The sequence below is a fragment of the Podarcis gaigeae genome (genome assembly GCF_964106915.1).
Source record: "Podarcis gaigeae genome assembly, chromosome: 4".
NCBI classification, from domain to species: Eukaryota; Metazoa; Chordata; class Lepidosauria; order Squamata; family Lacertidae; genus Podarcis; species Podarcis gaigeae.
In genome coordinates, this window is record NC_139677.1 from 73603493 (window position 1) to 73626389 (window position 22897).

The following is a 22897-nucleotide window of genomic DNA, read 5'->3' on the forward strand; positions in this document are numbered from 1 at the left end:
CACGGAGGTCGGCTTGCACTTGGGCGGACAAACGAACCCTATGATGCGGTGCCTGCAGCCCCGAGGTAAGTTTGGCCAGGCGAGAGCAGAACGGGCGCCCCGGCGCCACCACCCTGCAAGCAAAGTTTAAATGACCTAGCAACGACTGAAGCTGTCGCAAGGTAACCTTCCTCAATGGGAGCAGTTCTTCAATGACCTTCCTTAAAGCAACTAACTTATCTGGCGGCAAACTAGAGGTTTGGGCCACGGTATCCAACAAGATACCCAAATAGGTAAGTTGCGTAGTGGGACCCTCAGTTTTCTCTGCCGCTAATGGAACCCCCAGGTCTTCAGCCAGGGACGCAAAGGCACGCAGCAGAACCACGCAATTCCCCGTGTCCCTCGCGGAGGCCAGTAAAAAGTCATCCAAATAATGCGTAACCCCGCCCAAACCGGTTCTGTCGCGCAAGGCCCATTCCAGGAATGAGCTGAAACACTCAAAAGCCGCACAAGCTACCGAGCAGCCCATGGGCATAGCCTTATCAAAATAGAATCCCCCGTCAAACTGAAAACCCAGCAGCCAGAAATCCTCAGGATGAATTGGCAACAAACGAAAAGCCGACTCAATGTCGCACTTGGCCAATAGGGCACCAGGCCCAAACTTCCTTATCATCTTGATCGCATGATCAAGAGAGGCATACTTCACCGAACAGAGCTCCGGGGGAATTACGTCGTTAACCGACGTACCATTAGGATGAGAGAGGTTATGAATTAGGCGAAACTCCCCCGGGGCCTTCTTGGGAACTATTCCCAAGGGTGAAATGTGCAAATTAGGAAAGGGGGGGGTGGCGAAAGGACCAGCCATACGACGTAAAGCCAGCTCCTTTTCAATTTTCTTACGCGCCACACCAGGCATGTCCTTAACGGATTTCTGGTTCCTAGGATTCTGGGCTACAGGGGCCACGACCACTGGGATCCTAAATCCCAGCGAAAAACCATTACTCAAATACGACGCTGACTCTCTGTCTGGGTAAGATTCCAGTAACGCCAGTAACGGCTGTAGCCGAACCGGAGTATAGGCCAAAGAAAAGATATCACTTTCCTGCTCCGGGAACAGGAGGCTGGGCAGGGACCTTGGGGGGCTGCTGGGAGCCCCCTCCCCTGCGAAAGGGCCGCCTGGCCGCGGAGCAAGCAGAAGCCGAGTGGCTCCCAGAGCATTTGTCACAAAGGTGTGCGAATTTACAGGCTTGACGTTGGCAAATGCCCTTATTAAAGTCCCAGCAGAACCACTTGCGCCCAACTTTTTGGGTGGCAGGCTTGAATTTTTGCAACTCAGAAGCCTTCTTCTCAATACGTGGTGCCACATAAGTGGTCCACACATCCAAGTCCTTCCTGTCCCAGCGGGCCGTCGGTATCTTGGCCGCCCTACGCCTAAAGTTCTGGTCATATGATAATGCAGCAGTCTCGCCAGCCATCGTAAAAGCTGAACGGACAATAGACAGATAAACCCAGAGGTGCAGAGACCTCTTGGGATACGCTGCAGAAATCACACCAGCAAAAACCTGGAAACTATCCATCCAACGTTCAAAAGTCCTGTCAGCCTTTGCTACAATTGTCCGTCTTTTGGGAACGGAAAGGCCCTTGTCCAGCGGCTCCCGACCATCAAGCGGAGGAGCCAAGCTGAAAATATCCACGTAGCGGCCATCCAGAATCCTAGACCGCAATTTGGAAGACAAGTGGGCACCAGGAATAATATCCCTAGCAGAATTGGTGGAGACTCTTACGTCAGGCACCAGGACCCCTTCTCGACACTCCTGTACGGCGCCATACCTGGCCCTATGAGAATTTGCCCTACGCTCCCAAACCCACTTTGGCAGCCCCGACGACTCCCCGTAGCCCCAGTAAAGCTTAAGGGGGGCCCCCTCATCACTGCTAGAGCTGATGGAGGAAGTACCTGAAGTGGAGGACGATGTGTCCCTCCGTCTCTTCTTAGAGTGCCTCCTGGAGCCCCTTTTTCGGCGACGATGCCCACCGGAAGAGGACCTTGGAGGAAGAGGAAGACTGTCTTCAATCGAAGAATCTGACGCTTCACCCTGTTGCACTGCACCTGGGGCTGACTGAACAGAGACAACTTGTGAATGAACTGGATTAGAATGCCCCAGCGCTGGGGGCCGTACAGGTGAGCCCCGTACAGCGCGGCCCCGGGTCGATGCGCTTCTTCTGGCGCCGACCCTGGCACGACCACGGCCCCTAGGCACTGCATCCTGCGATACAGGCAGCACCGAAGGTTGGACCTGCGGAGCATCAGGTAAGCCAACTCCGGCTAACAGTGGCTCCCCTTCTTCACTAGATGATGATGCAGGAGAGGAAACATCCACCGGGGGAGGCGGGAATGCTGATGACGTTGACGGGGTCGAGCAACGGTGTAGCAGGCCATCCATCTCCGCCTCTACCCTTGCCAGTGTCACCGGGTCGCCAGACAAACTTGAAACCATAGCCTGGATGCGTTTCAAGGACTGACCAGGCTGCGGAGATCGCAAGGCCTGGGATGGGCCTTTTATAGGCCGCTTCGAGGAGCGGGCTGGAACAGGCCTTCCTGCTGCCTTCTTAGGAGCCATTCCTACTACTGGTGAGAAAAGAAAAGAAAATAAAATTAAGTAGGAGGAAAAAAAAAAAAAAAAAACCAACTAAGTTCTTTAAGACGCTAGAATCTGCAAGAAAATGAAGCAGAATGAATTAAATAGTTAATTAAAACTAAGACCTAGACTATAAAATGATGCACCAGTAGACAGGAGGCAACCCCTTGCCTACAGATTATGCAACAGATCGGTAACCCAGGAGCAGCTGGGAAGAGCACCAGCCACCAAATCAGAAGCTGTCCAATACGGAAACAAACCACAACCTTGTGCTCTTTACCAGCACACACACCTACACTAGCCGTCCAGGCTGCGTGCAATTGAAGAAATTAATTGCCTCCAAACATATCAACTGCCACAAGAGGTCGCAGTAGTACCAATTATACTCAGCCTAGGATAAAGCAACCACCAGGCCCTGCAATTACTAGGCCTGAACGCTAGAGGCCGCCACGTGGCCGAGAGGAATCAAAATGGCGCTCCCGCCTAATGAGGCTGCAAAATGGAGGCCTCACAGCTCTCCGCTCAAATCAATGCACCTCTGGGGACAACCAGCGGCACCCAGCCCCCCAGCAACACCAGGCCGGCCTCCCAGGGCCTGCTACAGGGCAAGGTAAGCCACCCCTAGCCAGGCAGCCAGCCGCAGGGAAGCAAAGGCCCTGAATAGCGTTTTCGCGGGGGGGGGAGGGGGGGAGGAAAAAAGGCCCGAAAACACAGGCCGCGGCACGTCGCGGCGCGAGCGCGCCCACCCCCCCACAAAGCGCGCACCCCCGGCTCTCACAGGGAATCGGGGCCCCGCTTGCCTTCGGAGGCCGATGCAGGCCTCTCCGGAGCCTCCGGAGGCCCAGGGAGCGCCAAATCGCAGGGAGGCCCCCGGCACCTGCAGGCCCAGGCGGCGGGGGGGGGGGGGGATCGCGCGAAAGCCGCCCAGGAGGCCTACTCCGGCACCAACAGAAGCCTGTGGGGAAGGGAGAAGCAAGGACAAACTGAGAAGAATGTTCCCTTGACTGGGGATCGACCCTGCAAGAGGGCAGGGGAATTGAGGGAAGCCCTCCCCACACGGCCCCTGGGCCCAGGCCGAGCACCCCCCCCCCCGACTAAATTAAAGGGAATTAAAACAAACAGGAAAATTAAATAAAGTGGGGAAGGATCTTTCAGCAACAAATTAAAGAAAGAGGAGAAAATGGAGGAAGAAAAACAAAGGGAAAAGGTATACGACCCAAACTTCTGCTGTAGTCACTCAGAGATCCGATGAGATCCGATGTCCACAGCAAAAGAGAAAGAGAAAGCTGTGGACCTTGCTTAAATAGCCACTGACCCCACCCCTAAGTTTGCAACATCAACTTTCCCCAGATAACCAGATCCTCCCATCTAAACAAGCCCTGGCTTTAACTTGCCTAGCAATCATGGGGTGCCTTGTATAGCCCCATCCGCAACCCGTGCTCTCCTTTTAGTGAGAACACGCTTTGCCAATAATCATTGAGCCATAAAAATGGAAGCGGCAGCAGTTCAGCCAGCACTATGCAAACCTGCTGTTGTTGTTGACTAACTAGCAGCCTTCTGGTGTTGGAATGGGCTGCTGTTGCCAGCCAATCTGTAACTTCATGCTTGCAAAGTGGTAACCGAATCATCTGCCGCCTTCACTATCACTGCCCTACAATTGCTGTTGTTAAATTTCTATCCTGCCTTTCCTCCAAGAAACCCAAGGTTGCATAAATGTTTCTCTTCCCCATTCTATCCTAACGACAACCCTGTGAGGTACATTAGGCTGAGAGACAGTGACTGGCCCAAAAGTCACCCAGTGAGCTTCAAGGGTCAGTGTGGATTTGAATGCTGGTCTTCCTAGCCAGAAGCTACAGCACACTGACTGTTATCCAGTCATGGGCAAGAAGGAGCTTTCTCCTTCCCCTCTACCCATCTGCAGTGGCAGCAGAAGATTCCCATCAGAGAATCATTTCATTAGGAACTGCTGATGGCAACGGCTTTAAATGGGTTCTCAAGGAAGACAGCCAAATAGCAAAGAAAACAAATGGTTTGTCTGCTCAGAAGTACCATTCTGTTCAGTGGGGCTTACACCTGGGTTAGTGAGCATAGCATTGCAGCCTAATTAAGTTATTTGCATCAGTACTCTCCGCAGTGTTGCCTAGGGAAGTGATGGGGCCATATCATGCAATCCAGCCTATTGCCGAATCCCGACTATCAAGGGCATTTCTTCTTCAGCACACCAAAATCTTTTTTATATAAATATGTAGCCTTTTCCTTTCAAACTACAGTTTAAGAAACATAATAAAAGTCTCAGCCGAGAAAATTCTGTTATCGTGCAGCTTACAGCTCTTTAGAACGATCTGGGCACACGCACTAATGTAAAACAAATAGTTGTATTAATCTTCTCCAGTTCTCTCATGATTTGTCTCAATTTTTTCCCTAGCAGAAATTATTCCATTCTCTCAAGGTCCTGCCACCACCATCATACCTCATGTTCCTGAAAAGGCAAAGGCAATGCCGGGTAATCCTATTATTTACTCACATTCATGTTTTTTCTCATAATTCTTTCAGGCAAAGGCATTCCCTGAAGAACCTTGCATCATAGTATTGCAGCTAGTAACGAGCCTCTCTTTCCATTTACTCAACTGCTGTTTGGCACAAAACACACAATAATTTTGAACCTCACATGAAGAAATTATTAAGTCGATGGCATTTCTGCTTATTCTCAATCTTTAAGACATCAAGATTAATTTTGCTTCAACACCATTTCTGTGTGAAAGTTACTCCATTGCTTTCAAAAAAACATATTATCATGATTTCCCTTGAACAAGAGTACAATTTGCCTTACTTGGATGTGATGTACTTTATAGGAATATTTAGAACAGACTGCAAAACAGCAAATTATGGCACCATTCAAGACTGAGGCTACAATTATAATGCACCCTTACCTGGAAGTAGGATCCATTGAGCTTATCATATATAGGATTGCAGCCTTGGCCTGGAAATAAGTATCATTGAACTAAATGATACTTCTGATACACAGGATTACACTGTAAAGCTGCAGCCTAAAGCAATATCTATACATAGGTGATAGGGAGAAGGGAAATCTCACATGCAAACAAACCACTGACATTTTACTACAGCAGTTCCTCTGCCAAGGAACCGTTGCTTCTGTTCAATTTCATAAGTAGTGAGTCTTGCCACTACTGTTGCTGTGAAAATGTCAAGTAAAGGTCTGGCTGAGTGCATACACTGTTCTTTCTCCTATGCAGCCTGAGTAGTTTATCATAATGTAAAACCCTACTTCATCAGGTACATGAAGTGAAGAGACAAGGTGTTGGGTATGTGTACCTGGTCTGGAGTACAAAGAAGGAAACCATGACTAAATTGATGCTGGTAATTAGGGCATGAAACATAAATACACAGCACCATCAAACTGATCTGCATTCGCTTGTGCGTACAAACATGCTGTGGCACTAAATTAATGGGGCACGTGTATAAATTTTGTTGCAGAGACAAAGCATCGCTATTCTTCCCTGGATTTTTTAAAAGGAGCTTGTTGGGTCTTACATTTCAGGCAGGCAGGGTAAGCATTGGAAAGGTTTGATATCTCTGTTCTCACAGAGATCTCAGCACAAATGAAAATATCAGGTTAATCATCCTGTGGATGGTTAAGCTTTCTTAATTTTGGTTTTGGTTTTTTGTATTTTTGTTGTTGCTGTTGTCTGCTTCTCTTCTCCCTGCACAGGGAGAATATTTGTTATTCAGAAGTTCATCCTCCTCATCATCATCATCATCATCACTATTGTCTTCCCTTTTGGTCCTCTTTCCTAGTTAGCTTCTGCATTTTTGCTTTCACATTCTTAGCTTCCTTCAGGCTGAGAGACAAATATGTTATTGCGGGTTATAATCCAGGTTTGCATTTTCTCTCTCTCTTCTATTTCAGCTTCAACAGTAGAACAGTTCATTCCTAATAAATCAAAACCAACTACCAGGCCAAGAATGCTAGAGACCAAACCTGGTAATTGAGTCACTTTTGTAATTCTATACATTCATATAATTATATTGTTAGCCAAACCTCGCTTTCTGTATTTTCAGAGGGAAAATAGCCAAATTCCTCCTGGTTATTCCTGAGCAGCTATACTCATAAGGGGAAAATACGATACCATGGCCCTTGTTTTCTGTGGAAACTATTATATGGTTGCCAGATTTAGCAAAATATCCCAACCTGAGAAGACAGAAATGTCAGGGGTATTATCATGGATAGTCAGAGCTTTCTTCTTCTTGAAAGGGTATCTTAATTGTTACGTATTTATTTTGTTACTGAAACTAACAATAAAGGCATAAATATAAGCAGCAGAACATTTGTAGGGACTGGAAGGAGCTGCAGTGGTGAATTAAAGCCTTTGCTGTTATCAGCATCCTTTTCACCATACGCAGTTATCTAAGATACTGTTGGGAACACAATATGCAGCTAGTGAGCCATCGCTGCTAATATTGTTGACTTTCTACACTTATTTGTGCTCACACGTTCTGAACAATCACACAGCTTGTGTGTGGAATCTATGGGTTGCATTCAGCTCAGCTTTACTCAGAACCATTGAAATTAACGGGTAGTCATTAGCCATCATTAATTTCAATGAGTCTACTCTGAGTTAGAATTAGTTGAATATACCCCATTTGTGACATTTCGAAGGACACAATCCACAGAGCTCCTTCAGTAAGGGACTGTGTGGATGCAATGGAGCTTTACCTTTTCTTATCAGTCCCCAGATCCCACAGCAATAATAATAATAATAATAATTTATTTTCTATCCCGCCCTCCCCAGCCAAAGCCGGGCTCAGAGCGGCTAACAACAGTAAAATAATACAGCATTCAAAATCAATTTGCTATGTGTAAAGCTTTATGCATTAAAACGTTTGTAGATACTTCAATAATCACTGTTTGTCCTCTCTCTATAACGCTGGAGATCACTGAAGTTAGAAAAGAAATTATATCAAATAACATTTTCCAAGCAATTGTTTCCATTTCAGTGTGCTTTTCATTTTCAACCTTATTCTTGTACAAAACTTACCCTGACTGAACATGATGTTAAATGCATCTTTGCAGTTGTGTGTGCAAATAGCTGGTCTCACTTGGGACTGCAAGGTAGTGGTAACTGTTTGCACTATATGGGAAGCTGTTCCTATTCTCAGTATTGTTTTGATTTGTACATCCTATCTTTTATATTTCCTTTATTTCAGCTTTGTAAAGATGTTCACTTTTTCCTTCCAACAGCAGTACACCGAACAACCCCACAACCACTTATAACCAAACCTACCATATCATCTGAACGACAAAAGGCAACTATGGGTAAAAACTTCCACATTGAAACTAATGCTCTGTTTCTTCCCTCTTCAGCAAAAAGAACAATTTGCGTCATTATTTTGTGTTGTGACGTCCCATTATTTTATTTTCTGCTTTTCCATATATGTTGCTGTAATCTCTCATAGCTACCTTAGAACTGGTTTCCCAGGAGCTGAAAACACCATGTTGACCAGTGGTATAATGGTAAATTTGAAATGTACAAACTCACTGTGACAGCTCTCAAAGCCACACCCCCCAAAGAGAGTCCATAGCCACACCCCAGGGAAGAGTAAGAAATGCATGAGTTAGCATAGTATAATATAGTAGTTGGCATGTTGGACATGGCTAGGGAAAGACGTATGTTTGCATACTTGGTCAACCCAAGAAATTTACTGGGTGACTTTGGGCCAGTCACTATCTGTGCCTAGCTATCCCAACAAAGTGATCGTATGCTAGGCAATCCCTGCTAGAGTTGTACAAAAAGGTGAAGGTACATAAATATATTTTTCCACTCCTCTCATAATAGTAGAACCTGAGGTCATCCATATTGGAATTATCAGAACAGAAAAACACATCACATAGTTACACTGTGCACTTTGCTAGTACAAGATGTAATGATAGCCACCAACTTGGGTGATTTTCAAAAAGGATTGGACAATTCATGGAGGATGTGGCTGTCAAATTGTGGCTGCTAGTTGTGATGGCTTTGTACTACCTCCAGTATCAGTTTCTGGGGGACACAAGTAGGAAGAGTCCCATTAAACTCACGTCCTCCTTGTGGGATTCCCATAGACATCCCATAGGTTGGCCACTGTGAGAACAGGATGCTGGACTAGATGGGCCTTTGGGTTGATTATACAGTGCTCTTCTAATGTTGGCAAATACCACTCCAACAGATGGCATCCTCCTGTTGTGACAAAATGTTTCAGAGCTGCGCTCCCTCATGTTCCTGCTCCAATACGCCACTGCTGTGGACATCCTGTTTTCTGTCTTTCAGCCCTGCAATATTGTTTTCTACAGAGCTTGACCATTCTTCATTATCATTTATTTTGTATCACACTTTATATCATCACACTCTTCTAATTTTCAAAGTCTTTTTTCATCAGCTGTCAGAAACACATGGAATCATTGTTTTTTTGCTTAATGCTTTTAAGGCATGTACTCTCACTTGAGCTAAACATGGCATGAATCTGAATTCTAAAGACTATAATAACAATCCTACTCCTTTTTTCCAGCTCCAAAAGAAACACGGTTTATTCCTCCTAAACCCAAAACATCTGGCAAACCAGAAGTACCCCAGACAAAACCTGGTAATTGCATTCTTTGTAACATTCAGGGTAGGTAGGATTTTAGCAGACTTTGAAAATGGTGTCATCGTGCTTTTAGACTTAGCACATGTGATATCTTGGAGTATATTAGTCGTTTTCCCCAATATATTGTGAATTGTTATAGAAATAGACTGAAAGCTGAATTAAAACAACAACAACCCCCCAAAAGTTAGATGTAAGTCTGCCACTGGTCTGTCCTAGAATCCAAAACAGATGGAGATTTCAGTTTTATCATTGCATATGTTGCTTCAGTATCCGTTGCTGTGTTTGTTCTCTGTTCAATAAATAGTAATGTCAGAAAACAGTGGTAGGGAGAGAGCTGGCCTTCCCTCTCTCTGCCTCACTCCTTGGGAAATACTGACAGAGTAGCAAAGGAGCAATTGGATCCCTGTGTTGTCTCCTTCCATGAGAGGAGACAGGCAGAAGGATCCCACATGAGATAACTTAACATAATGTGACTTTTTAAAACTTTGCAGCTGGCTAAATCCACATATGAACTTACATAACATCATATTTTTAAAGTTTTAGCAGGATCCCAAGTATTAGTACACGTTTAAACTTCTTTATTAGTTGGAGTGGGTTATTAATTACGTCTTTTTATATTGATTTAGCTTTGGGTTCTTTAAGAAAAACATATTCAGGGTGTGATCCCACTGCCCTCTAGCATGGTGGGGCTTTATGGAGTAGATGTGGTAGGGGGTTGGGGCAGAGGTAGGAGGTTTGCTGGTTGAGGGAGCTGGCGTTTGTCCGCAGACAGTGTTTCCAGGTCATGTGGCCAGCATGACTAAGCAGCTTCTGGCTTAACCTATTTGCAGTTTGATGTGCTTTCAAACTGCTAGGTTGACAGGAGCTGGGACCAAGCAACAGGTGCTCATCCCATCACGGGGATTCAAACTGCTGACCTTCCGATCAGCAAGCCCTAAGCCCAGTGGTTTAGACAACAGCGCCACCCATGGGCAGAGAGACATAGGTAGGCTTAATATAAATAGCTACTCCTTTAGTCTTAGTATCTGCCCTGGAGGCATGTTGTTGTTTAGACATTTAGTCGTGTCCAACTCTTCGTGACCCCATGGACCAGAGCACGCCAGGCACTCCTGTCTTCCACTGCCTCCCACAGTTTGGTCAAACTCATATTGGTAGCTTCGAGAACACTGTCCAACCATCTCATCCTCTGTCGTCCCCTTCTCCTTGTGCCCTCCATCTTTCCCAACATTTCCCAGGAGGCATACAATGTACCTAATTACAGACTTAATAAAAATATCAAATGTTACTTTGTAATATGTCTCTCCTGCAAGAAAATAACATATTGTGTCTTACTATTCTAAAACAAAATAAAGAAAGACTCATGCTTGTTCTCATCTCATGTGTGACTCAGACAAGCTATGCCCTAATCTCAGTTGGCAATCCTATGTTGTTCTCTGTAGCACCAATTGCAACGGACCTGGGGTCAATTAACCTCCACATTCATGTTTTCGATGGCTCCAAAGATACTTTGGGTAATATTTATTTTATATTTTCTTCCTTGGCTGAAATTATTTCTTTACCTTTCCTACAGGTTTATGCTGGGGTTGGGGCAGGAGGAACAATGTTAACTTGCTTGATTTATGTCTTAAATTGCTTCCAGGCCAGCTTCTTTGCTGTTCCATTTAGAAACAACCACCTCATGCATTAGCCTTGATTGTCATCAAAACACTACCTCATCATTCTGTTTCTCAATCTCAGTCTGTTAATGCTCAATTTTCTCCTGGTCTCAAAATTCCCATCATCTATGAATGCATGAATTAGTAAACGGCTTAAAGGTTTTCTTACAATCAAGCAGTATAAATATGTTGTTAAATGAATAAAAATAAATAATGCCTCTTTCCAGATTTCCAGCAACAAACATTTTAATTTCTGCACTGCTTTGGAAAAGGGTCTACTTTTTGTTTGAAATCCATAGCATTCCATTTAAAGAAGACACTGTGTACACTAATTCAAATGTTTTCTTTTTAGCCTCATCCAAGCCCTACAGAGGTGTAACAGCAACTGAAAGTCCACATTTGAAAACTGGTAATCTTGTTTATTTGATGCTGTTTCATTTGAAATAATTCAGTATTTTGAGTGTTTGCTAAGCAGCTCCTGAATGTTAACCATATATTTCCCATTCATTGTATTATAATAATACAGTGGTACTTTGGGATGCGAACGGGATCCGTTCCGGAGCCCCGTTCACATCCCGAACGGAACGCAAGACGCAACAGCGCGTCTGCACGTGCCGTGTTTCGCCGCTACCGTGCATGCGCGTGACGTCATTTTGAGCGTCTGCGCATGCGCGAGCAGTGAAACCCAGAAGTAACACGCTCCATTACTTCTGGGTTGCCGTGGAGCACAACTCAAATGCGCTCAACCCAAAGCACATTCAACTCGAGGTATGACTGTACACACATTTTAACCCTCCAAAAACAACTTTTTAAACATTTGATTGTAACAGAGATAACTCTTCCCTCTTCTTCCTCCATCAACATGCTCAACCTTCTAAGAGCAAGCTCACAGGTTAGGAGAGGGGTGGCAACTATTTTTCTACTGAAGGCTGAAATCCCCAAATTTGGGGCCTCAAAGATACTGACAATAAAATAAAAGTGGACAAAGCCATTGCCGACAATAAAAATGAAAACAAACAAACCCTTCAACCATTCTATGGGTTTCAGTTTTGGCTGTGGAACTGTTGTGCCCCCCGCTCAGCTCCCAAAGTGGGGTTTGAATTATTTTACCTATACCTTAGCTGCAACATTATAGTATCAACATTTATGTATCATATAAAATTATAATAAGGACCACTGAATTTATCTTGGTAGGGTGAGTGATGTCTTGAGATAACACCTGAGGTTTTTTTGGTTTTGTTTTTTTAGAAAATCAAATGTCAAATGTTGGGATAATTGCTGAAATTGCTGAAATTGTGGATTTGGTTATATAAATGCTTTGTAAGCTTGCATAATCCTCTAAAATAGGTTTTAGATAATGTCAGGGAACTGCCATCGGAGGGACAGGTGGTGGAGGGGCTCCAGGAGAATAGGAGAGACTCTACAGCAGAAGAAGGAACCAGTAGGGGGAGAGCAGGAGTTCCAGCGGAAAGGGAATCGGGGGAGAGGCTCTGGGATACTTCTAGTGAGAACAGTGAGGAGGTAACAAGACCCCCTTTAGCAACCCCCACCCCTCACCGGAAGCTGTCACGCAGAGAGTCCAGGAGGCGTATGTCCGTCAAACAGCTTTTATGTTGGAGTAAGTTCCGTAGACGCCCACTGTTGGATCCTACCAGCGACTGACGGAGTCATGCTTTGGGGGCTCCGTTAGTGCCTAGGTTTGGGTGACCAGCCAAACCCCAGAGGGATCAAGCTTTTACGCACAAGCAGCTCATTATCCCATCACAGCAATCCGACAGTCTTTGAAAGCAGCTTGTGCAAGCAGAGGGCATCATGAGCGAACCAGCCGGAACCGGAGGAGCTGGAGCTGGAGCAGGTCCAAGCCTGGAAGAAAGGTACAGGGCGTTGGAGGTCCAGCTCGCGCTGCAAACGGCGAGGCTCGAGGAGAGGAGGGCTCAAGATGCGGATAAGGGAAAAACCACCCCACTTGCCAGAAAGGTGCCTGGATTGGTGCAGAAATTTGGGGGGGATCCCAGGAACTATCAAGCCTTTAGGACAGAGATGCAATATGCTCTCAATCTACTGTTTGATGACTTCCCCAATGAGAGTGGCGTACGTGATTGGCCATCTAGAGGGAGGGGCGAGGGACTGGATTAGGCCCCTGATGGCAGCCAATAATGAAATCTTAAAGGACACAATGAAATTTTTTCGCGCCATGGACTTGATGTTTTCCAGCGAGATTGAGCAAGGGGTGGTGTGCAGGCAGTTAATGGCGTGTAAACAGGGGAGCTGATCTGTACGTGAGTACTGGACTGAGTTCACCATGCTGATTCATAGACTGGGGTGGGACCTTGCGAGTGAACCTATTCAAATGCTGTTTGAAGAAGGGCTCTCTCCGTCAGTGAAAGATGAACTTTCCCGGGCGCCTAGGGCGGAGTCTATGGACCATCTGACTAAATCTGCGCTGTCCATAGGAGCGCGCCAGGAAGCCAGAGCTTTGGAAAAGCGGGAAGGAAAGGGGGAACGTTGGAAGGACTTCCGCATTCCGGAGATTCCGGAGCAGCCTTTCCCGCCAGCAGAGCCGATGGAACTTGGAACAGCGCGCGCGCGCGCAGTTTCAAACACCAGTGAGGGGCGGAAGAAGGAGGGAAAGAGCGCCAAGAGATGTTATCTCTGCCAACAGCCAGGTCACTTTGCCAGAGTCTGTCCGCAAAGGAAGGAATGGCAAGGGATGGCGGGAACTGTTGGGGGAAAGGAGGAAGAAGAAATCAAGGAGCAAGTAAAAGCCAACGCCTGGTTGCCAACATCAGGGCACAGCAGCCAGGCCAGGGAGTAGTGAATGTGCCCACGCCGGAACCTCCAAGACCAGCGCTTGTGATAGAGGTGTTGCTGGAACTGGCAAACGGACACCCACTAAAGATAAAAGCGCTATTGGATTCAGGTAGTTCCTGTAATTTCATGAGTAAGGAGTTTGCAGCTGAACACCAGATACAGACTATCCCATTAAGTAAGCCTTTGCAGGTTACCACGATTGATGGGAGGGAACTGTTGGGAGGAGAAGTCAGCCAACAGACTGTACCAATGATAATGAGGGTGGCAAGACACACAGAACTGATAGCGTTTAACGTAGCCACCTTGGGAGGAGCTCCTATTATCTTGGGAATGAGCTGGCTGGCACTACACGATCCGCTAGTAGGCTGGCATCAGAGAGTGGTTTCCTTTGGATCAGCACATTGCCTAGAACACTGCAAGGAGGGAGAGGCTCAGGCAGGGGCCAGGGCCACTCTAGCAGGGATGGAAGTGATGGACAAGGGGAAGGTGCCACCACAATACGCTGACTTGATTGACGTCTTTAGCGAAAAGGAAGCAGATAAACTGCCCCCGCACAGACCCTTTGACTGTCAAATTAACTTACTCCCAGGAGCACAATTGCCAGTGGGCAAGCTGTATGCAATGTCAAACAGTGAGATGCAGGAGTTAAGGGAGTTCATTGACAAGAACCTCAAGCGAGGTTTCATCAGAGAGTCACGAGCGGTGGGGGGCAGCCCAGTGTTCTTTGTGGACAAAAAAAACACGGGTAAACCCAGGCTTGTGTGTGATTTCAGGGGCCTAAATGCAGTGTCAGAACCAGTGACGTTCCCTATGCCTAGAATTGATGACATTCTGACACGGGTGAGAAAAGGGAAAATTTTTACCAAGCTGGACCTTAGAGGGGCATATAACTTGATACGTGTGAGAAAGGGGGATGAGTGGAAAACCACTATGTTCACCCCCTTGGGGGCCTTTGAGTACCTCGTTATGCCCTTCGGTCTACAGGCGGGCTCGGCCTGTTTTCAATCGTTCATGAATCACGTCCTGGGGCCATTGCTCTACAAGAACTGCGTAGCGTTCTTAGATGACGTCCTGGTATACTCAGAGAATGAGGAGCAGCATGTGCGAGATGTAAGAGAAGTACTGAGCAAACTGCGAGAAAATCGGCTGTGGGTGAAACTGGAGAAGTGTCAGTTTCATACCAGGGAGGTGGAATTCCTGGGGTACCGGTTGTCTGACAAGGGATTGGCCATGGATCCCAGCAAGGTTCAAGCGGTACTGGAATGGAAAACACCAAAGACCAAGAAGGACGTGCAAAGATTCCTGGGCTTCGGAAACTTCTATAGGAAGTTCATCAAAAACTTTGCCCATTTAACAGCGCCCATCACGGATTGTCTTAGCAGCAAGAAAAAATTTGTTTGGACAGAAGAAGCGCAGCGGGCGTTTGAACATTTAAAGCAGGCGTTTGCGTCGGAAGAGCAACTGTTGCACGTAGATCTACAACAACCAATGAGGGTGGAGACTGACGCGTCAGACCGAGCGGTGGGGGCCGTGCTTCTCCAGCCGGGAAAAGATACGTCCGAATGGAGACCGTGTGCATTCTTCTCGCGGAAGTTGAACAAATCCGAGAGGAACTACACAGTATACGACCGAGAACTGCTCGCCATTCATGAAGCATTCCGGAGATGGCGGCACTTGCTGATTGGGGCGCAGCACAAGGTTCAAGTCCGAACTGACCACAAAAATCTGGAATACTGGAGAACAGCACGAGTGCTGAACCAGAGACAAGTGAGATGGGCCCAGGAGTTCTCCAAATTCCACTTTGAGATTCGTTACGTGCCAGGCTCCGAGAACGTGAGGGCGGACGCTCTCTCCAGGAAACCTGAGTACTTAGAGGGGGGGGAGTGCCTGAGGCAAGGCATGTAATCCCTGAAGACCGCTGGGTGTGTGGGGCGGCATTAGTGGGGCAGAGGGAACTGATAGAGGGTACTGAGAACGATGAATACGCCCAAGAGAAATTCAGAGAACTCAGGAGGACAGAGGAGAACACAGGGGGGTTTGAAGAAAAGAACGGGGCGTTGTATTACAAAGGGGCACTGTACATACCAGATGGGGAACTGAGGGGCAGAGTACTCAAGCAGTTGCATGACAGCCCCACAGCGGGGCATTTTGGACAGCACAAAACCATGTGGTTGGTTACCAGAGAGTTTTGGTGGCCCAAGGTGAGGGAGGACGTACGGGAATATGTCAGGGGTTGCGACAGGTGCCAGCGAGCGAAAGGGGAGAGGGTGGCGCCAGCGGGGCTATTACAACCCTTACCCACACCAGAAAGGCCATGGGAGGCAGTATCCATAGATTTTATGACGGACCTGCCAAAATCCAAGGGCAAAACAGCTGTCATGGTGGTGGTAGATCTATTAACTAAGATGTGTCATTTTATAGCCTGTTCCCATGCGGTCACCGCGGAGGAAACCGCCAAGTTATTTGTAGAGCATATTTTCAGGTTGCATGGCGCCCCCTTGAGGGTGGTCAGCGACAGAGGGAAACAGTTTACTTCCAGGTTCTGGAGGAAACTTATGAGCTTACTGCACGTGGAACTCAATTTCTCAACTGCCCGGCACCCAGAAACAAATGGGCAAGCGGAAAGGGCAAACGGGATTTTACAACAATACCTGAGGTGTTATGTAAAAGACAGAGAAAATGATTGGGTAGATAAGTTACCTCTGGCAGAATTTGCCTACAACAACGCGGAGAACGTGTCCACAGGGATGAGTCCTTTTCTGGCAAATTATGGGTGTCATCCCCGGGCATTTCCAGGAGAAGGAGGGGAGAGGTGGAGCGTGCCGGCGGCGGAACACTTTTTTGAAGAGATGGAAGCGATCCACCGTCAGCTTCAACTTAACTTAGAGAAAGCCAAGGAAGAATATAAGAAACAAGCAGACAGAAATAGGAGGGAAGGTGAAACTATAAGGGTGGGAAACCGGGTGTGGCTATCCACCCAAGGACTACCGTTCAAGGGAGGGAGTAAGAAATTGAGACCCAAAAGATTGGGACCCTTTGAGGTCATACAGCAGGTCAACCCAGTAACATTCAAACTCAGACTGCCCATTCACATGAAATTGCACCCAGTATTTCACAGGTCATTACTGTCGCCGTACCGAGAGGGACGTGAGTGGGGGGAGCATGAGAGAGAGGTCACCCAAACGCCCGTGATAGAAGAGAGAGAACGCGACATGAACGTGGCAGGAATCATTGATTCCAGGTGGAAGGGGAATCAGGTGGAATATCTGGTAGAATGGGAGGGGGAAGTTGAGTCGGAAAACACTTGGGTACCAGCAGAGTTAGCCAAGGACGAGGTTTTAATAGAAACATTTCATCAGCGTTTCCCAAAAAAACCGCAACCCGTGGCACGATTTAGAAGGGAACACTTTGGGACCACCGATGAGGAAGGGGAGTTTGAAGGGTTCCCAGAGTCAGGGGTGGGTGAGGAAGCCGACTCTGACGAAGAAGAGGAAGACGAGGAGAGAGACGGTACGCCGTGGTTAGAAGTGTTTGAATCCTCGGACGACGAGGAGAGTTCCTTCAGGGGCTTTCCGCCCTCACCGCCAGTGGGAGAGGAGGCGGGGGGGTGAAGGAGGCCCTGGGGGGGAGGTGGATGTCAGGGAACTGCCATCGGAGGGACAGGTGGTGGAGAGGCTCCAGGAGAATAGGAGAGACTCTACAGCAGAAGAAGGAACCAGTAGGGGGAGAGCAGGAGTTCCAGCGGAAAGGGAATTGGGGGAGAGGCTCTGGGATACTTCTAGTGAGAACAGTGAGGAGGTAACAAGACCCCCTTTAGCAACCCCCACCCCTCGCCGGAAGCTGTCACGCAGAGAGTCCAGGAGGCGTATGTCCGTCAAACAGCTTTTATGTTGGAGTAAGTTCCGTAGACGCCCACTGTCGGATCCTACCAGCGACTGACGGAGTCATGCTTTGGGGGCTCCGTTAGTGCCTAGGTTTGGGTGACCAGCCAAACCCCAGAGGGATCAAGCTTTTACGCACAAGCAGCTCATTATCCCATCACAGATAATGCCAGACTTTTTTAACATAACAGATTCCTATTTTGCCTTTAGTTGCAGTACCTGGATCATCTCTTGCGCTGCATGTTATCTTTACTGTACTTCATATCCTTAGAAATTAAACTAGTTTTGTTTTCCTTCTAACAGCACCTCATAAAGTATACTTCACTACTGCAAAACCCAAGATGACTGATAAGTCACAGACCAGACCTGGTAATATATTGCTTTTTGAATTTTAAAAAAAGTTAGTCAAATGCTTACAGATCAGTATTGTTACTCATAGCCCAATCTCTAAGCCGTCAGGGATCCCAGCACATACCAGCAATTTTGTTTCCTAAGTTTTGAGGGAATCACTTGTTAAAGTTTATTTCCTAAAAAGCTTTTTGCAGCTTTTCCCAAAGAGTAATATTCCAGTTCAGGCTGTTTACTTTCTTAATTGTTGTATTGATAGTATTGCTTCTTTTATTACTTTGACTTGGCTTAGATGCTAATCACTACAAAAGATTGAAGCATTGTTTTGCAATTCTAACCTGCATATTCTGAGATAGTCCAGATATTGGGGCTGATCTCATTTACAAAAAGTTCTAGTCCAATTTTTGGAGGGTCTCCAATGATAATTTAATTCAATATGAAAATACATAATTTAATCCACACATCATTATTGATTTAATGTCCAGATTCTTCAAGTAAAATATTCCCTGGAAAGAAACTTGTATTTGCAGTTATCTGTATCTGCATTGTTAGTACTTTTTTGAGAAGCCAAGTTGGTGGAGGAACACACATGTATTATCAGTATTTACCTTTCTGATATTTCCTGATAAATTTTATTTTTACTTTTTCAGATTTTTACAAAAACAGGGAAACTAACAGCCATAAAACCATAACCTCAGCTCCCTTCTCTGCCTAGAAATAGTCGGCAGTGGAAATAAATGTATCATTACCTTCTATTGATTTCACTTTTCTTTGCAATTCCTTTTCAGTTGTTGGTAAAACAACACCAGCCCCTGGCAGAACAAGAACATCTGGAGGCTTGACGTGGGATAAAGTACCAAAAGGTAACAGAGGTTTTCATTATAATGGTTATTATTGTTAAGGTTTAAATATAAATATTGTTTGTGCCCAGGATGAGCAACAAATTATTTATCAGTTGCATATTTAATTTCTTTTGAAAGACATTTAGCACTTCAATTATATGTACACTTAAAGGTAAAGGGACCCCTGACCATTCGGCCCAGTCGTGACCGACTCTGGGGTTGCGGCTCTCATCTCGCTTTATTGGCCGAGGGAGCCGGCGTACAGCTTCCGGGTCATGTGGCCAGCATGACTAAGCCGCTTCTAGCGAACCAGAGCAGTGCACAGAAACGCCGTTTATCTTCCCGCCGGAGCGGTACCTACTTATCTACTTGCACTTTGACGTGCTTTTGAACTGCTAGGTTGACAGGAGCAAGGACCAAACAATGGGAGCTCCCCCCATCACAGGGATTCGAACCGCCGACCTTCTGATCGGCAAGCCCTAGGCTCTGTGTTTTAACCCACAGCGCCGCCCGCGTACCTGGGACCAAACTCCACTTAATTCAATGGAATTTACTTCAGAGTAAACATCCTTAGGATTCCATTGTGTTTTGCATATTTCTGTTTGTAGCCCTGTCTAGGCTTTCGTATTGAACTGCCTACAAACCAGCTGAAAAGGAAGGTAGAAAGATGATATAATTAATATTTGCATGATATTTATACAGCTAAAAAGATAGTGTATTGGCTGGAATCCTAAACACACATACCTGAGAGAAAGTTTGATTTAAATTATTTTGAAATAATGTGCTTAGGTTATGGAGGCGTAGCAATAATCTCCAAGTGAATTGTTTTGGATTGAACTGGATGATGGAATGTATTGAGGCGTAGCAATAATCTCCAAGTGAATTGTTTTGGATTGAACTGGATGATGGAATGTATTGATCCTGATTCCCACTACAGTCCCCTGTGCACTCCCAAAATCTACTTGAGTGGAGGACTGTCAGGAGCAGATTCTGAGGATGTGCAGGGCTGATGATAAGTAGGGAGGGGAGGAAAGAAGAAGTTCTGCTGTGCAAGTGGAAAACTCCATGCACAACATTGGATTCTGCACATTATATGGTGAACTAATAAAGATAATCTGTGTTATGTAGGTCAAATTTGAGTTTTACAGTTTCTTTCAAACTATGTTCAGTAAATTATTCCAATCTCTGAAAGGTAGTAACTGTTTCTGCTTAACAATTTGGGTAGTGACTTTATGTAGACTTTTTATGTACTGCTGCCATTCAGTAATAACCCTTGCCAATTCAAAGAGTATTTCACCACAAAACATTTTCCAAACAACAAATCAAAAACGCAATCACATGAGGCTGCTTATATTGGTTGAGGCATCAAAGAATTGGCTCATTCAGAAGCAATGTGGTTATTAAGTGGTAGGCCAAGAGAAGACAAATTCGTAAGTGTAATAGACATGACAATTTTATTTTCATGGACTTTGGAGGAAGTCAGCTATTCAAACACAGTAAGGCCTTAGTCAACTCTTGTAAGGACCATACAGTTTTTGTAAGAAATCTCTAATATTTATAAAGGGTATTAAAATAGTGATAAGCCATGTGTTTGAATTCCCTCCCCCCATATTTCATCTGGACAATGTCTATAAATGAATTAAATATTTCCCATAATCTGGATTTTCATGTGAGGGTTTAACAGTGAAGGCCAAATGTAGAAATTGTTAAAAGTCCTTCACCCACCTCTTGAATTATTAAAATTATGGATTTACAGGAATGAATGTGTAGTATGGTCATTGGATTATTACCAGATCCACTGACCTTGGGCATTTTACCAGATGTCTGGAGGAAATCCCTTATGTTTCTTTGAACATGTGCAATATGACATATGCATTTTTAATGTTATTTCACAGGCGACAAACTAATAGACCAGGATGCTGCTAGGCTTCTTAGTACAAGCTCTGGTACGGGTTCAAACACATCAGTGCATTCCTCAGTTGCAAGAAAAAAACCAGACCCTGGTAAGTAAATAATCTTCTATTACTATGTCCAGCAACATTTACTGGAAATAATTTCCCATTTGGCATTCATTAGCTGAGAAGAGTATCTGGGTCCTAAAGTTGGGGGCATTGGATTATCACCCTTTTTATCCCACTGAAGCCTTCAGGAGGGAATGGGTACAAATCAAAGTGCATACAGATTCCTGCTAAATTTTAAACTAGAGACCCAATACTAGAAAATGACATAAACACACTTTGTCCAGTCACTCTATGAAGAGAGCACAGGACAAGGAAATGAAATACGTTGTAACTATTCCATGGATGAATTAATAAAAAGTCTCTGTCTTCAAAGCCTGAAGTGTCACTGTTACCCTACACATTATACTGTGCATTAAGCATATTTAAATGATACATTTCCAACAATGTAAAAATGCATTTTGGCTTGGATTTATTTGAGAACTTAAGCAAATGGAGGGCACTTTTGCTTGTGTAAAAGGCAATCTTGGGTTCCTGGCCATTTTTCTTGCTCCTGCCGCCCAGGTTTCGTCAGAGGTTCCTCCAATCCCCAGTAGGGCTGGAGAAGACAATTTGGTTTGTTTAGGATCTTAATGTGAACCTGCCTCCACAGGTTCCAAAATAATATGCAAATCAAAATACTGCAATCCTTTGAATTTTGCACTTTTCTGAAATTTCTGATGTGGTTCTGCAACCAAATAATATGTACAAAAATGAATGAGTGTTTATTATTATGGCCAAACAGCCAGCATAGTTGTATAAAAATTGGTATATTTGGGGAAATTGCATAAAAATGGATACACAATACCGTATTTTTCCGTGTATAAGACACCCCCATGTATAAGATGACCCCTATTTTTTGAGCCCAAAATTAAAAAATAATAAAAATAAATAAATAATAAATAATAAATAATAAATAAATAAAAAAAATAAAAATTAATTGCAACATTCCTTGTATAAGACAACCTCCAATTTTAAACTTTAAAAAATTGGGGGGAAATATAGTCTTATACACGGAAAAATACAGTATTTCATTAATTTAATTTATTTATTCATTAGATTCACGTACTGCTCTTCATTATAGGATCTCAGGGCTGTTCACAAGATTGAAATACAAGGTGAAAACAACAAAACAAAAACCACCCCTCCCACAAACATATTTAAAAGGCTATATTTTATTTAAAAGGCCTGGTTGAATGGCAACGTTTTTGCCTGTCACCTAAAGATATATAATGAAGGTGCCAGACAAACCTCCCTGGAGAGAGCATTCCACAAACAAAAATGACATGAAATACATTAAATGAGGGGAAATTGCTTGCAAAAGTGATAACTTTTTAATTATTTTTTTTTTAAATTTCACAAACTGATGAAAAACTGAAGAGTGAGAGAATGAGAGCAACTGGAACTGACAGATGTGTTCATGTCCAGTCCGTAGGAGCTGCTTTCTAAGACAGGCATAGGCAAACTCCAGCCCTCCAGATGTTTTGGAACTACAACTCCCATCATCCCTGGCTAATAGGACCAGTGGTCAGGGATGGTGGGAATTGTAGTCTCAAAACATCTGGAGGGTCGGAGTTTGCCTATGCCTGTTCTAAGAGATGCCAGGAGCAGCAGAGGAAATGAGGAGGCAGGGAATCCCCATTCCACAAATGGAATGTTGCTCACTGTTTTTAGCTTTGAAGGCACTTTTAACGAGTAGAAAAATTCAGTTAATAAATTAACTGCCCAGTCTTAAACTTGATAACCTGAAAGCAAACCCCACCGAGTCCCAATGGAACTTGCTTTCCAGTAAGTGTGCATACAACTGAAGTTTAAATTACTTTCTATTTAGAGGGAATGATTGATAATCATCTTGGGAATGTGTGTGCTCCTGTCGAAAAGAATGTATACATGATAATAATTTGCATTCATCACAGTAGTCCATACTGCTCAGTGCTGCTTTGGCATCTCTGTTTGCTGGCCTTCAATTCACGTACTACAACCTCTCTGAAGCTATGCATGAGCTTGTTATACTGATGTTTTTGAAAGTTTCTCCCTTCGAATTCTATCTAGCATTAATTATGTAAATCTTGGAAAGAATGCATGGAAAGAAAAGCTTTAAAAATA

General features: G+C 45.0%; 1 protein-coding gene across 50 annotated transcripts in view; it reads left to right on the forward strand.

Moving 5' to 3' along the window:
• The window catches only part of ABI3BP (ABI family member 3 binding protein), a 148101-nt gene that overhangs the window by 104892 nt on the left and 20312 nt on the right, over positions 1 to 22897 (forward strand). For 25 of the 50 annotated variants that reach the window (XM_083736021.1, XM_083735976.1, XM_083735998.1 and 22 more), the window contains 9 exons: positions 5041 to 5118; positions 6544 to 6618; positions 7876 to 7950; positions 9180 to 9281; positions 10697 to 10768; positions 11265 to 11321; positions 17908 to 17973; positions 18741 to 18815; positions 20690 to 20797. In XM_083736021.1, the coding sequence (XP_083592147.1) occupies positions 5041 to 5118; positions 6544 to 6618; positions 7876 to 7950; positions 9180 to 9281; positions 10697 to 10768; positions 11265 to 11321; positions 17908 to 17973; positions 18741 to 18815; positions 20690 to 20797 (708 nt within the window). The remainder of the gene's footprint in view (positions 1 to 5040; positions 5119 to 6543; positions 6619 to 7875; positions 7951 to 9179; positions 9282 to 10696; positions 10769 to 11264; positions 11322 to 17907; positions 17974 to 18740; positions 18816 to 20689; positions 20798 to 22897) is intronic. The other 25 variants (XM_083736019.1, XM_083735984.1, XM_083736020.1 and 22 more) reach the window with 12 other exon arrangements.